The sequence below is a fragment of the Chiloscyllium plagiosum genome, unplaced genomic scaffold, assembly GCF_037043375.1.
Source record: "Chiloscyllium plagiosum isolate Xiang-an unplaced genomic scaffold, Cpla_swu_hap1 HiC_scaffold_31, whole genome shotgun sequence".
Taxonomy (NCBI): domain Eukaryota; kingdom Metazoa; phylum Chordata; class Chondrichthyes; order Orectolobiformes; family Hemiscylliidae; genus Chiloscyllium; species Chiloscyllium plagiosum.
In genome coordinates this window covers 28,607,585-28,624,194 of record NW_028270169.1, presented here as the reverse complement: position 1 = coordinate 28,624,194, position 16,610 = coordinate 28,607,585, and the positions used below count along the sequence as shown (strand labels likewise).

The following is a 16,610-nucleotide window of genomic DNA, read 5'->3' as shown; positions in this document are numbered from 1 at the left end:
CATTATATTGATATGGGCACAGAGACAAAACTATAAGTTTCGCCATGAGGGGGATGGTGATATGAATATCCATCATGCCATACTTCTAAAAAAAAAGGAACATTAGAACCCCAACAGTGTGGAAGCAGGCCATTCGGCCCATCGAGTCCGCACAAACCCTCCGGAGAGCATCCCACCCTATCCCTGTATTTCCCATGGCTAATCCACCTAGCCTGCACATCCCTGGACACTATGGGCAATTTAGCATGGCCAGTCCACCTAACCTGCACATTTTTGGACTGTGGGAGGGAACCCACATAGACGCAGGGAGAATGTGCAAACTTCACACAGACAGATGCCGAGGCTGGAATCAAATCCAGGTCCCTGGTGCTGTGAGGCAGCAGTGCTAACCACTGAGCCACTGTATCACCCTCTATTTGGAAGGCCATTTCTTTTGTCCGTATTGAAGGCATTTGTTGAATTACTACGCTCGTATGAAGTGAGACATGAACAATGCACATTTGATTGCACCGGGTGCTATTATTTGTTACATTTATAACTGCTGACATTGTTCTCGATTTTGTCCAAGGGAAGAGGTGGGAACAATCTATTCTTTGATTTTATATGCATGATATTATACTCTTCTTCCAAAAGTGCCAATGGGATTTTTACATCTGTCTGAGCAGACAGACCTGTAGTTTGGTGACTCGTTTGAAAACTGCTCCTTACAGTAATACAGTACTCCCCCAGTATGATTTTGAAGAACATGTGACCTGCTGAATAGACTCAGATTTATGGTGCACACATTTTGAATGACAAATAAATAGCCTGACATGGAAATCACAAAAGTAACATTATACTTGATAATTTTATTTTAAATGCATTATGGTATATTGTTTTATGGGCTCTGATGACTTTACGGTTTAAATGAGTCAGCTAAGTCATTTGTACCAATTGTCTGCTAAGTCAAACTGTTAAATTTAATGTCTCTTGGAGCTGAGCTGTGTGATCAGGAGATTCCATCTCCCTCTGGCTGTGCCCAGGCAGAGCAGGCTTGAGGGCAGCCTTCAACCCATTAACAAGTTCAGGGCTTGGTCCTTTACTGTTTGGTATTCAATCAGTGGCAGGCAGGGAATAGGCCATTCAAGGTGGCAGCTCTGCAATTATAGCCTTCCAGAAAATGTCGTTGTTCAAAGGCACGCTGTGTCCAATTGCGCCACCTAACATTGGAAAGGGGAGCATACAGGTTGTCATCCCCTTGCCCTTAATGCCAGCTGCTGCCACCCCTGCTCACTAGTTCCTCTCCTCCTTAATCGCTGCTTGTCCGTCTCTGGACGATCCGTTGCTGATCCCCTGGGGAGGCTTAACAACAATATCGGCAGTGGCTACCACTCCCGTGCTGGTATGATAAGGCTGCTGGCCTTTCATTGACAGGCAGTTCTTGGGGTATGATGTCCAATCCAGACACAGCAGATCAGTGATTAAATGACCTTGAGAGATCTCAGAGTCCCAATAGCAACCGTGATGCTCTCAATAAGGCAGTTTATTCCCCTGGGGCTCATGGAGATTAAGTCAGTGGATTGGAGGAGCAACCAGATTTTATACTGGGCTACTGTCTCCCTCCCTCTCAGTCTCTGTTTCTGTCTGTTTTTCTCTCTGTTTCTGTCTCTGTCTCTGTCTGTCTCTCTCTGTCTCTGTCTCTGTCTCTGTCTGTCTGTCTCTCTCTCTCTCTCTTCCCTCACCAATGCACCACCTCCCCAACCCTCATTGCCCACATTGCAGCCAGCGTATTGGTACTGTGTTATAAGAACTAAGAGCCTTTTTTTTTCCTTGCAGGTGATATGTACAGTGACAATATCATTAGACAAGGATGTCGCACACAAGGAAGTATAGAAGGACAGGAGGACATGGAGGTCAGTATAATGAAAAGACTGAAATATGTGTTTTACTCGATAAAAATAGTGTCACTACGTTAGTTTGATGGCTCTCTGTTGTGCTTCATGAAAAGTTTTTGTAAAAAATTGAAAAAAGGGAGTCAACCTTTTTAAAGTCCTCACTAATGGACTGAAGCAAGGGGTTTGGAGATAACTGTTTACACTGATACTTTGTGGAACAGGGATTCTTTTGCAAAAGGGAATGATTGATGCATAGGCTATTTCATAAGGGAAATCTGGATCCATTTGAGATGCAGGAAGAAACCGGGATAAGCAGTAAGTTTTGAATTAATCCATCAATGAGCCAGCATCAATACAATGATGTAAATGGCCTCTCTGTGCTCTAAATTTCTGTGGGTTTTTTTAAAGTTTAGCAGACAGCATATTTCTGAAAGATGATGACTTCAAAGACTATTGTGATCTAATCTTTTATTGTAGAGTTAGTAACAATGATATGAATGTGTATAGTGTGTTCAGTCAAGCAGTAAGGATTTTGTATTGGTGATATTGTGTAGTTGATATTAAAATAATGAGTGAGGGAATGTGGGGTCAAAAGGAGCCAACAGTGTTAAAATTCAGACAAAATGGTTAGCTTGTCATTGTAAGGATTCCACATAAAATGCCCAACTACCTTCAGCTGCTACCGTCCATTATAATTTCAGAGGTGGGGATTTTAGTTGATGGCTGCACAAAGTTTAGCTCTATTCATGACTCCTCAGATACTGAAGCTGTCTATATCCAAATCCATCAAGAGCTGGGCAATACCAAGACTTGGTTTGACAAAAATGCAAGTAACATTCATTCAACAGAAGTCCCATTTCCAATGACAGAAAATCCATCCATCAACATGTGGCAGTTAGTGGCACTACCATCACTGAATCTCCTCCTATCCCTGGGGATTACTACTAACTAGAATCTCAATGGGACTAATATATAATATTTCACAACAGAAGGAGGTCAAAGTCTACAAATCCTGAAGAGAGTCCAAAACCCATGACTCCCCAAAACCTGTCCACCACCTACAAGGCACAAGTCAGGCGTGTAATGAAATACTCCCTGGATGGGTGCAGTTCCAACAACTTTCAAGAAGCTTGACACCACCCAAGACAAAGCTGACCACTTGATTGGCATCACAACCACAAACATTTAGTTCCTCTATTACTGACGCTGAGTAGCAGCAATGTGTATCATTTACAAGATACACTGCAGAAAATCACCAAAGATCCTCAGACAGCACCTTCCAAACCCATTACCACTTCCATCTAAAAGGACAAGGGCAGCAAATGTATGGGAACACTACCATATGCAAGTTCCCTTCCTAGCCATTCAACACCCAGCCTTGGAACTATTTTGCTGTTCCTTCAGCGTTGTTGCGTGAATATCCTGGAATTCCCTCCTTAACAGCATTGTGGGTCTACCTACACCAAGTAGATTACAGTGATGCAACAAGGCAGATGACCACCACCTTCACAAGGGTGACTACGCATGGGCAAACAAGTGCTGACCAGCCAGCAAAGCCTATATCACATAATTGAATTGATTTTAAAAACAACTGAATAGTGCCACCTTCAATTAGTTACTGATGAGTATAGCATAGGACAAAGGTGTCCTGATTTAGCACTAAGTTGCAATCAAGTCATGGAATGGTGCGGTACCAAAATAGAAGTTACCCTGCCTCCTAGCCCTAAAATCTTCACCTTCATGAGTACATACAAATAAACTAACACAAAGTTAAGTGATAATTTATAATAATGGATTGGATGCTAGTCCCTGTTGGAGATTTACTTCAAAATTTGAATAACCTGCTGATAATTTCCACAAAGAAAGGAAACTTGACTAAGAATCAGTATCTTCAGGAGAAGAAAGGGGTGAGTTTTTTGGCTAAGAATATTATTGAAAAATATGGGTTTAAAGTTTTCCCCTCCCCAATGTATACATTCATAATGAAGTTGAAATGGAAACCTGCATTAGCCAGGTACGACGAGTCATGGTTTATTCACTCGAGGTTACAAATAATGACTACTGAGTGCATCATATTTGTAAAGTCAGTTGGACATTTTCGCTTGTAGTTGCAGTTTTTCTCAGATTTGTATGTTTCAACAGGAAAAGTGCAAGATTCGTGTCCTTATCTTAATACTTCACGGAGGGAATATTCTGGACACTGGAGGAGGAGACCAAAGCTCCAAGGCAGCTGACGTTAATACTTTTCAGTCAGTTCTTGAAAAGGTTACCATGGCTCATTTTCCAGCAGCTCTAGGGCATTTTCTCATCAAACTTGTTCCCTGCCCTCCCATCTGCTCTGAGGCTTTTTCGCTGGTTTCTAAGTAAGTACCTCTCAAGATATATTTAAATACAACATTTTATGCCATGTTGCATCTAATTATAAAAGACAGTCTGTTGTTTTTCAATAGTGCTGTCTGGAAGATGTTTCTAATCTTGTGTTAGATATAAATGGAAATACAAATGTATTTGCTTTTTTTTTTGTTTAATTGACTTTCCTCATTATATTTAAAGAGATTTTTCTTAAGTGACATTTGGATGACTTTGAGCTAATCAGGTTCGTAGGTGGGATAAGATGAAAAATAAGAAAATGAACAAAGCGTCACTGAGAGGGTATTCAACTCGCAGAAGTAATCAGCACTTTGTGCAATGTTAAAGTGTGGATTTGGATTTGACTTACAGCTCCCATGATACCCTACAATTTTTCGAAGTGACAAAACCCTTTGGTAAACAGAATAACTGGTCAAAAACAAAGGAATAAAATAACTGAGATTTTGCTTGAATTTTGACCTGTGGGATCCCTGAATACAAGGTGGGTGGCCTTTGGCAGATGCCTTGGAGTGTTCTTCTGGTGATTACCCTGCTCCTGAGCTGAACTGATTTCCCCCACCTCCATTTCCACCTCCTTTTTCCTCTACATCTCTTCCTTTAAAGTGGACCTCTGTGTCTATGCTAATGTGACCTATGCTGTGTTTATGAGGCTCAGTGCCAAATTCTGTTTGCCAACACAACTGTGAAACATCTTGAGATGTTTTACTTTGCCAACAGCTCTATGTAAATACAAGTTGTTGTTGAATTAGTCACTGCCTATGACTTGAATAGTTTTATAAGCTGATATGCAACTATGCTCCTGACCATTGACTACAGTTTGTGTGAGCAGTAGGAAATTACAATGCATGGCATGATACAACTGCCCTCACTGTCCTGTTTTTACAATGGTGTTGAAGGTCTCATAGTAATTTGTTCTTTTGATGTTCCCTTGTTGCATTCTGCCTTTGCTGTGAAATACTGATGAAAATTATGAACATTTTGTTTTCAGTTCCATTTGTGTTCAGCTTTATTCAAAGGTTATCATGAATGTACCCCGATTGTTTTAGTCTGAAAACAAAAGAATTAAACTGATGACTGGAATCAAAAATATGCCCAGCTGACTAACTGTTTACTCCTGCTATGATCCAGGCCAAGCAGGTTCAGAATTAATTTGTCCAAATAATCTTTTGGTTAAGTCAATGTTGCATCAGTTTTTTTGCGAGAGTTTTTTCACTGTGAGGCCTGGTGAGTTTTTTCGCAATATCTTAGCAAAGTCGCTGCATTTATTATCTAGCCCACCACGTGGCCTCTCTCACACCCGGTTTCCGCCTTTTTCCATGGGCCCTTCCTTAATCAACTCTCCATTCTGCGGATACCACGACTGGCATCACTTGTTCGTGCACCATCTTCAAATTGCTACAGTGCGCCCAGAGGAGTGTGAGCATTCCGAAGCTGCTCTGCTCATTGATGGAGAGAATTGGATCATGGTGAAGGTGGGGAAAATAGCGCCGTAATTCTCTGACAGGGAGGTCCTGGTGAACATGTTGGTGCAAAGGAGAGGAGTCCTCTTCCTCAGGGACTGGCGGATGATGCCAGTGTCATCTCCAAGGTGCGGGGGAGCAGCCAAAGAATGCACAAAGAACATCAATGACTTTCTCCACTCTGACAAGTTAAGTGCTACAATCATCTCTCTGCCACCCCACATTCACTCAATCCCTGTCGCCCATCTCTCTCTCTCCAAAGCTCATGCTCCTTTACTCTCACTGTTGTCTACAGTACATTCCCTCACCCACTCCTACCCCTCACTGACTCTTCATGCTGTTGATGTTGCCTCTGCAATCCTTTGGGACACCTCATCACTTTTCCCTCACACGTAAAGCTCTAATAGCTGTGCTACTGAATGTGGGGGCAGAGGGCCTGATGTCCGAGTCCTCAACCCCTATGAGGAAAGCATCCTGGCCCTTGTGTCTCTGTGGGAATGCTGAGACATGCATGTCCTGCCAATTGACTACTTCCCTATGAACCCAACTGCCAGTCTCAGTCATCATACAGCACTTGCAACCACTAGCTATGACACCTTCATGCCCCCCTACCTACAGGTGACACAGCAGAGTCTGTGGAGGAGCTGCCGAGTGTGATGGAAGAACCTCCCTCCTGCACCTCACAACACTAGAGTACTGAAGCTTTGGATGAAGTATCAGCAATGATGCCACCTACACTCCCAGCTGCCCAGATGCAGAGACCTTGGTGGGCACTGTATGCACAGAGTATGGTTCTCTCTATGGTACCTCCACAGCTGACCAAGTAAGAAACACCTCAGGCCACTGGTCCTTGGAGGGCTGTCAAAGACTAGGCACCTGCTCAGCCCCTAGCAGGAGAGGACCCCGTAGTGTCAGTAATCACATGCGCACTGAGGAGCAGGAGCAGAAGACAGGGATGTGGGAGGCACTGACCCTCATTACCTGGAATCTGCAGCAGTGCAACGATTCATGTCACTGTCTGCCAGCCTCCATGGCCAGGTTGGCAGCTGCCCTGGTGAACAAGGCTCAGTGTGTCAGGGGCTGCTAGACTGGTACCCACACACCTACACTCCATCACCTCATCCACTGGAGCTCAGGAATGAAGGCATGGAGTCAGGGAACCTGGTGCAGACTGCAGGAACTCCTTCCTCATGAGGTGACTAGGTGGTGCCAGGAGGCACTAGCTGGAAGTGGAACCATGCACCACCAATCTCCTCTGTACTTGCCACTCGGGAATTCAGACAGCGCAATGTTGTCCTTGATCTAGTGTGCCCCGATCCCCTGACTGAGTGCTGCCTTGGACATCATTGATGACTGCTCCCTTTAGAGTTGGAAACATGGCCATCTGCTTGCTGCATGTGCAGTGTGTTTGCTGCATACATGGTGCCAGTGTGAGATTGATGTCGTACACTGCTGTGCACCAAGATGTGTGTCCCTCAACTGAGCATGCTCAGCAGCAAGGCAAGCTGCCTGCTTTATTGACTGCATTGACTGGCACAGCAAGGCAAGGCAGGTAGGCTATGACCAAGCAGCTAAGTGTTAGGTGAGCAAAAGTTAAGGAATCAAACAACTATTCCTGAAATGCAGCCTAGTGCAGTCTGAAAACTGTCTACTGTCCCTGAACTCAAAGTATTCCCATTGCACTGTTTCAGTCTTATTGCTGGTGTGCCCTGAAATGCTTCCAGAGGGCACTGCAGGGAATGGTAGAGGTTCCAGGATGGTCTTGTTGGGTTGGCAGCTCTGATCTCTGCCTGACCTGCTGCGCTTTTCCAGCAACACATTTTCAGCTCTGATCTCCGCCTGACCTGCTGTGCTTTTCCAGCAACACATTTTCAGCTCTGATCTCCGAACTCAGCACCACCTTCTTAACCTGTAATCTTCTTCCTGACCTCTCTGCCCCCACTCCGGCCTATCACCCTCACCTTAACCTCCTTCCACCTATCGCATTTCCAACGCCCCTCCCCCAAGTCCCTCCTCACTACCTTTTATCTTAGCCTGCTGGACCCACTTTCCTCTTTCCTGAAGAAGGGCTCATGCCCGAAACGTCGATTCTCCTCCTTGGATGCTGCCTGACCTGCTGCGCTTTTCCAGCAACACATTTTCAGCTCTGATCTCTAGCATCTGCAGTCCTTACTTTCTCCTTGGCAGGTACAAATGACTGGGGAGGAGGAATGTGTTTGGTGAGTGCCACCGATCATGTCCTAAGATTATGTCGGCCGCCAACATGGTGGTGGCAGTGGTTTGGAGTAGGTGGCAAGCTACATCCATGAGGAACGTGCTTTGGTTTTTGTGATGTGTTTTCCTGACATCAGCTTGTTTGAGTTTTGGTATGATGGGACTATGAATATGAAGAGTTACGTTGTGGCATTAACAAGGCAACGATCAATAATGACTGGCAGTCAGGATCTGGCTGCTGTCTAGTGAGAATCTCACCACGTTGCTCATGACATTTGTGCTGCACACCATTTGTGACTTGATTCTGCCACACATCTCATTGTCGCCCATGTTGTTGCAGACCCCTAAGCATTCCACCCAATATTTCTTCAATTGTGGACTTGTTATGAGTAAACATAGTCTCCAGTATATTGAACCATCTGATTTTATGGATTTTTTTAATTTGCTGGTCAAATTAGGAAGGCAATAATGTTATAGTAATGTCTCTGGACTAGTCACCCAGCAACCTAGGCTAATGGTCTTGGGATTTCACTTCAAATCCAAACAATGGAATTGGAATTCAATTGATTTATAATCTGAAATTGGAAGCCAGTTTCAGTAATGGTGATTATGAAACCCCCAACAATTGTTAAAACCCAGCTGTTTCACTAGTGTCCTTTAGGAAAGGAAACCTGCCAAGTTTACCTGGCATAGTCAACGTGGGACTCGAGACTCTCATCAAGCAGATTTTTCTGAAGTGCCCTCTGAAATGGCTGAGCATGCCTCGGAATTCAAGGGCAATTAGGGATTGACAACAAATGCCGATCTTGTCAGCGATGCCCACATCTTGTAAAAGCATTTGTAAAAAAGAATTACAGCACAAAAATCAATATTTGGGCTGGGGAAGTGTTTGCAAGATGTGAATTAAATCTACATAACTCATAAATTGAAATACTAAAATAACTAGTGCATTTTTTCAATCTTCATTTAACACAGATTAGATAGCCTTTTTCATTTTAGCTTCATCTATCAACCACATCATTCCATTCAGGTCCTTTATCCTCACATTGTCACGGAGACATTGGTAGAAATCCTGAACTCTTACCCCCACACACCCAGCAGGCTGTGGATATGGGGGAGTATTTTAGACTTGCAAGAGTGAGATTGACTGACTGATTTTTATTAGATTTGGGGTCAAGGGATACAGAGCAAAAAAGAAACAGACCTGCCATAATTGAATTGGATGGTGCGGCCGGCTAAAGGGGTGAAAGGTCAATTCCTGTCCCAAATCTTTGTTAGTGTGTTGGGCACAGGGCTGGTGCAAAGGGATACACCAGGGCCCAGTAACTACACTTGGAGGCCTGCCAAGGTTTGGTTGAGATTGATGTGCTCAAATTGGGCGGAGGGCAACTGTGTTTTGGTCAGGACTAGTGCTAGGAGCAGCGTCGGGCCTGTGTTCTTGCCCTCGTTAGGTGCCTAGTCTCTAAGTTAAAATATGAAAGCTTTGCAGTATTGAATACAGAACGAACCAGAATCAATTCTTCTACCAGGAAGAGCATTCAGTGCCTTTATTTTTGAAAGTAAATTGTATTTTTTTTCTAATCAACCTGTTCAGAAATATTATTACACGCCGCTGGGACTGAACCTCATGGCCCAGAGGTATGGACATTACCATTTTGATGCAAAGAGCCCTGTATTATTGTTCGTTTATGTGATCTTAAAATATAGCATTTTATACACATGTAACAGGAAAATAGTAACATCTGAGGATAACATTATTACGTTTGAAGGTTTCCCCATTCTGAGATTAAACTAAGAGCATTTCAGGAGTGATAAGGCAAAATTAATGTCTTGATTCAGCTGTGGAAAGTCAGTCATGACAAGCTGTAGGTGTTAAGTGTTAGTGAAGTGAAGTACTAATAAATACACATGGAATTTCTGAATGGTTTTGCCTGGAGAGGTTTTGTTCAAAGCATATTTCCATTTCACTGGCAAAACCAGTAATTATTGTCCTTCCCTAATTGCCTTTGAACTGAATGGCTTGCTAAGGAAATTTCAGACAGCAGTTAAGAGTCAACCACATTGCTGTGGATCTGGGATCACATGTAGACCAGACTAGGATAGGACAACAGATTTCCTTCCCTCGGAGAATTTGATGAACCAAATAGGTTTTTACAGCAATCAAAGACATTTTCCTGGTCATCATTTGAATTCCAGACTTTATTAGCAAATTTAAATTTTCACAACTGCCGTGGTGGGATCTGAAACCTTATCCCTGGAGGGGAGGAACAGCCCAGTGACATTACCACCTTCCTTAATTACAACAACATAGACTTGCACTTTTAAAGATGTGAATGAGATCTTTGATGCCAAAATAATAAAATAAATGTATTTCTCCCTTGTCTGGTTTTTGAATTTTATGCTTCTGTACAGAAGAAAGCTAGAAATAGCTTCTGAAATCTTTAATTCCATATGATGAAGGAGAAATGTTTTAGCGTCATATCTGATAGGATCACTGCATGTTCCCCTGTCTCCACACATTTTCTGCTGATTCTTTCAAGAATGTAACTTTGCTTCCACTGAGCTATTTTTAGAACCAAGTGCTGCTGAGAACAACAGGATCATTGCTACATTTCTGTATATTGAGGCCTCAGGGTTAATGGGCCTGACAGCTGCCAGTCTGTCTGCAAAGGTAGAGATTAAAAAGGGAAGGGAAAGAGTGGTTTAAATCTGAGATGAAGACAAGTGCTTGAAATAGGCAGCAGGAATCTTGGCACCGTAAAGGATGAGAAAGGTTGATGTTTTTGGTGGCGTGCATTCAATCCAGACCTTTTACTTTAATTTTGATGACGAGCCCACCATCAGGAATATATACCATTTTATAGTATAATCCCATCCAGGGAATGTATTGTTATTTCCGGGAATATCTAACACAAAACTGGTTAAATATTATTTACAATGGCAAGCATAAACTCAGGATGAGAGTGACTTGTTTCTGTTTATATGAATGGATTTTATCAAAAGTTTTTTTTAAAAAAAGAAACTACTGTAAATAGATGCTTATCTTCTATAATTTGCATTGAGGGTGAACGAGTACGGGTCAATTCAGAAAAATTGCTTTTTTTTTAAAAGATTAGATTACTTACCGTTTGGAAACAGGCCCTTCGGCTCAACAAGTCCACACTGACCCTCTGAAGAGCAACCCACCCAGTACCATTCCCATACATTTACCCCTTCACCTAACACTATGGGCAATTTAGCATGGCCAATTCACCTAACCTGCACATTTTTGGCCTGTGGGAGGAAACCCATGCAGACACAGGGAGAACGTGAAAATTCTACACAGACAATTGCCTGAGGTGGGAATTGAACCTGGGTCTTTGGTGCTGTGAGGCAGCAGTGCTAACCACTGTGCTGTATATATCATTGAATTCCAGAGAACCAGCATTAACCTGATTACATGGACAAGAGGGAGCGGTGAATTGTATTATGTTTACTGCTGACCTCGTCTGTCCGTAACAAAGGTGGTATTTAAATTTCTTTTCCTGTCTTTTAATAATGTATTTTAATAATTCAGTGGTGTATTTCCCCAAACCCTGTTTATGAAGTCCAGCAATTTATTTAGAGTGAAAACAGTATATTGTTGAATACTGCATTCAAGCCCAGAGAGAATTACACAACCCAAATTCACATATACAAGACAGTTACAATAATGTAATGGGGTCAGTACATTATTGGATTCCAGTTACACAGGTGTATGGGAAACCCTTTTCCTTTATATTCATCTGAACTTAGGCAGGGAGGATATCATTATGGCTGCAATGGTTCACTGGCTGTGATATCAGCATTGTTGCAAACACTGGTTATTGTTTGGATGCAGTTGTTATTCTAAACCCATGCTACCTATCAAATGCTGTCTGTGTTCAAAGATTGGGCATTAATTTATTAATCATTTTGTTCTTATAAGCTTTTGTTGAGTTTTGTGGTGCATTGAAACTGAAGATAATGCACATGAGATGAAAAGTTCCATGCAGATTTTTTTATGTCTGTACTTCCAAAGCCTTGATTTGTAATACCTTACATTTTAGCTTTTGAGTTGTAAACATTTTGGATAATGTTCAATTTATGCAGCAGTGTGTCAACCAATTTTGTGCTTATTGTGAATGATGTTTTATACTTCCTGGTAAATAGACTCTGTGGGATGCCAAGGCATGCAATGATTATAGAATCTTCTATTCAAACAATCATCTCTCCAGGGTTGATTTTCAACTTGCTGCCCAGTTTGTGTTATTGGTCAACAACCCATTATTGAAACTGTCTGATTCATGTTCATTTGATCCTTAACACCAGTTTGACACCTGGCCAGTCAGATGAAAGGCTTCCTACTGTCCTGTTTATTTTCTTTGCAATTTATAAATTCTATTCTAAGTAGTTGTAGTAGTATGTAAAGCTTATATTTTCTCTTTACTTCTTGCAAAATCCTTGAAAATATTAATGCACCTTTCTACAGACAGGACTCTTTACACTTCTGTTATGATTGTCAGTCTGCACTTTTGAAAATCATCTCGCAAAATATGCTTCATAGTGCCTGCACTTTGAGTGCTGCTTTCAGTATTGTTCTGTGTTTGAAATAGGGTTTGTGCTACACATTCATACTTCTGTGTACCGTGCAGATGCCAGTTTGGTAAGGTCAATAGTGCTGGTGCATGGCATGTGTACCAGAACGATTTGGTGACGTGACATCTGTTGAGGACCGTGGTTCTTGGAAGTTTCACTTCAAGGGTTCAGCACAGATCATGCTCATCCTCATTCTCTCCTCCATGGCCTGCAACGTGTCAGGGAGAATGAGCAGAGGTGACACAGAGGAAGACAAATTGGAGATATCGATCATGGCTCTTCAAGGAACAATTCTTCTATTGCAGCTTCAGTAAGGATCAGTTTGTGTTATATTGCTGCAAATGCTGGAGAGACCTAGCAGGTCTGACAGCATCTGTGGAGAGAGAAACAGAATTAACATTGCAAGTCCAGTATGAGTCATCCTCTTAGAAGAGTGATGTATTGTGTTGCTGTTTATCTAGCAATGTCTCCATTGAAAATTGCACCTTGTGCAGTCTCAGAAGAGGGTAAGAGTAGAATTGCCATTGGTTGTGAAGAATACCATGGTCCTGAAATTCCTCAAATGGGCTCCTTCCAAGCTAAAACAGATCCAGCATCTTTCAATCTGTTGTTCACTGTTATACAAGGGTGAGCAGTACATTGTCTGAAAAGAGAGGGGGTGATACACAATCTCGGTTTACAGAGAGGATCAGATGGAATGATGCCAGGACAGCAGGCTTCTCCATGTATCAGGTGCCATTGACAGTGGACACATTGTTCTATGGGCACTGTAATTAAAGCCAGGGTGCATTCCAGTCACAATGCATTTGATCTACAAGAGAGTTGAATGTTATGGTGACAGGCAGGAGAGTGGAATTCAGGCTACCATCAGATTAGCTCACTGGGCAATAAATTTTGGGCTCATTTGACTGTGACATCAGTAAACACAACTCCAATTCTCCATACACCAGTTACATATCTTGTAATCTAGGGCAAAAATTAAGTGTCTTGTTTGTGTGGATTTGGTCTCAGCAAAAATGACCCATTTTAACAGTGACTATTAACACTTAGTTTGTATCTATATCTCTCCTCTACTACCATTGTCACTGCCTTTGGTTTTTGCTTGGGCATCCTCTCCATCTGTTTCACTTGCTTCTCCTCCCCCTTTGTCAACGGCATAAACACCATCATTTTCCAGCCTCTTTAGTTCAGTAGAAAAGTTGTACGAATTCGACGTCCATTTTACGTCTGTATCCACAGGTGCTGCCCCCAGATGTACCAAGTTTCTCCAGCACTTTATGATTCAATTTCAAATCTCCAGCATCCACAGAACTTTTGCTTTCATCATAAAATTAATTTTGTTTTGATTGGTCTTGAGATTTCTTTTGAGGGTGATTTTAATTTCTACTCTTTTATTTTCAGGGGCACCTATTGCACTTCCAATAGCTCATTTATTGGACAATGCAGTTGGGTAACAACAGTGCCTCAACATTTATAATGATCCAAGGGTAGCAAGCCAAACCAAATCGACTACTATCACTGGATTCCCTGCACAGTAAAATTAAAATGTGCAATTACTCTCAATCATTCCATTTTCTAACCAGACCTTATGAATAATAGATCTTACAAATCAAGTTTATAACTTCAACAAAGAAAAGCAATTTGTTATTAATAATGACATTTTAGCAGAATATAGATAAACTAAAAGGCAGTCTAAAATCTATGATCTATTTTCAACCTTCTTTGAAAGTAATGCCCACACAACAAGAGACAGACAGACACAATTAAGGGATAAATTAACAGAAAATAAAAGAATCAAAATCTCCAGTTTGATTACCATTTCATAACTTCTTTGATGATGGGTTGCATTATAGGTATGTACAATAGTATATTTTGCTCAAAGTCACCAGTCAATGCAAATGGCTTCTGCAAGCCTCTTGAGACTTTTAACTTATTTCTTACAGATGCCTTCTTTTCTCAGAACTTTCAACAAGTTGATAACTGGAGAGAACAAAAACAAAACAGGTTTCCAGTTTGGCAGATTGTAATATAAAAACTGCCTCCTGCCCAAAAACCCAGTGAGAGTCATTTCACTCTTTGTTTTTTTTTCTTTTTTTTAAACATTTTGCAGTGATTGGCTAGTCACCATTGGCCCTCCCTTGATTGATCGATTCAACATCCAAGCAGTGCCAGTGCCTGAGCAGTATCCTTAGAGCAGTAATTAGCCTGTATTATCTTTTCAGGCCAAATTTGAACATCAACTCACAGTTCCAAACCAAAAAAACAGAAAAATGAAAGGAAAATACTGATGATCTCAGTGATATTGGACTCTCACAGAATTAAATTTACACAAATTCATCAATAGCTTTAATAATAATAGCCCCTTCATGAAAGATAAAGCTACAAAACACAAGAACATTGTCAATTCCTAATGCACTAAATTGGCACAAGACAGCAAGTACATGTTCACAATATAATTCATCAAAATAACCTTCTATTCAAAAATGTCATCACTCCAAATACAGCATCTGCAAACCATCTCTGTCATGTAAACACAAAGCTCGAATATTTTAGTCAGTCAGATAACATCATGCATCTCAGATTGAAATTTAGACCCTTTGTAGGAACATGAGTATTTATTGGGTCAAAAGAAAGATTTTTTCTCAAAACTTTTCATCTTTCACTCATCAGGCCATTTTGCAAGAAATACCCAAGTAAAGGGAAAAGAACATTTGCACTGGCTGAGAGGAGAGTGCTAAGTTTTTTTTGGCAAGTGGACTCTAGTAGAGGTTTTTCCATAGAAAACACAGCACTGACTGATGACTAATGTGAAACTGCCAAGTTAAATGTTAAACCAGACAGGTGGACTACAAGTGGCTAAACATTGCCCTGGGAAATAAACCTATTTTCTTGAGTTGAAACAGGCACAGTGTATAAAAATATCACATGATTTTTTTTTCTCTCTGCGTAGAGCAGGTCATTATGTATAATTTTGTAGCTTCCAAGACACATTAGCATACCGTACTGTGAGCCTGACTGACAGTATTGAATAGGCTCTCAGCATAATTTTACATACTCTAGATTATTAGGCGAATGTTCAATTGTGGAATCCCATCTAATCTTGGACAATGTGTTGAGAGTTTTGCAAGTTGTGGTTGGCTGGGTGTAATCAGTATTTTGTTTGTTGCAAATACACAAAAGGACATGCTGTTGGATGTCTGACAATCATTGGGATGTAATTCTACATATGTAACATCACACCAGCAATACAGTGTCCATATACTTATTTGACATTGCTGATCCATTCACAACATATCACTCAAGTATACCATAAACATTTACATTGCAACACCACATCATGATGATGTAAACCCACCACCGTTGTGTGAATTAGTGTTCATGGAACTTATGAACAAAGCTTTTTTTTATTTGCAGTTGAGTTCAGTTTTTAAATAGATGACATTGTTATCGGATTCCGACCCTGCCCAGCACCAGCTCTCGCAAGCATCTTTGTTGGTTCAATCAGAAACGTATCTTCATTGGATTGTCACCTAATTCCCTCACCTTTGCATATTTTTGATATGTAGATGATATATTTGAATCCACAACTATGTGTAAGAATTTGTCTTAATCGCCTCCACCTTGCAGTCAAATTCACTTTCAAAATGAAGCAGTCAGATAAGGTCTCTTTCTTTGATGTTTCAGTTGAGAAATTGGACAGGAATTCTCTATTACTGTCTACTGCCTACCTTCACTAGCAATCTTACCTTTTGGACTTCCTACAGTACCAGGCACTATGGGATTGTTATTACTGGCAGCCTCATACCTAGGTCTCCTTCCAGGTATAGATCATGCAAGTTTGTTGCTGACTTACAGCACAACAAAGCCATCCTGTAGGATAGTGGCTATCCTGATCAGATCATTTCCTGCAGATCAGGTCATCACCGAAGGCTGTCCATATTGCCCAGTGTGCTTCAGGTGAAGAGTAAGGTATCTCAACTGTCTGTGCAACAGCTAGTTGTAGCTGTGCATGTGGCTGCCATGCAGTGACAACACGAGTGGCATTTGGCACCAAAGGAGTCGGGCCACCCAGCTAAAAAAGACATTGCGTTTATCA

At 41.5% G+C, this 16,610-nt stretch overlaps 1 protein-coding gene across 2 annotated transcripts in view; it reads left to right on the top strand.

Annotated features, from left to right (window-relative positions):
- Nucleotides 1-16,610, top strand: part of LOC122564039 (membrane-associated phosphatidylinositol transfer protein 3) — a 440,972-nt gene that overhangs the window by 183,256 nt on the left and 241,106 nt on the right. For both annotated transcript variants that reach the window (XM_087977378.1, XM_043718505.2), the window contains 2 exons: nucleotides 1,816-1,892; nucleotides 4,017-4,237. In XM_087977378.1, the coding sequence (XP_087833504.1) occupies nucleotides 1,816-1,892; nucleotides 4,017-4,237 (298 nt within the window). The remainder of the gene's footprint in view (nucleotides 1-1,815; nucleotides 1,893-4,016; nucleotides 4,238-16,610) is intronic.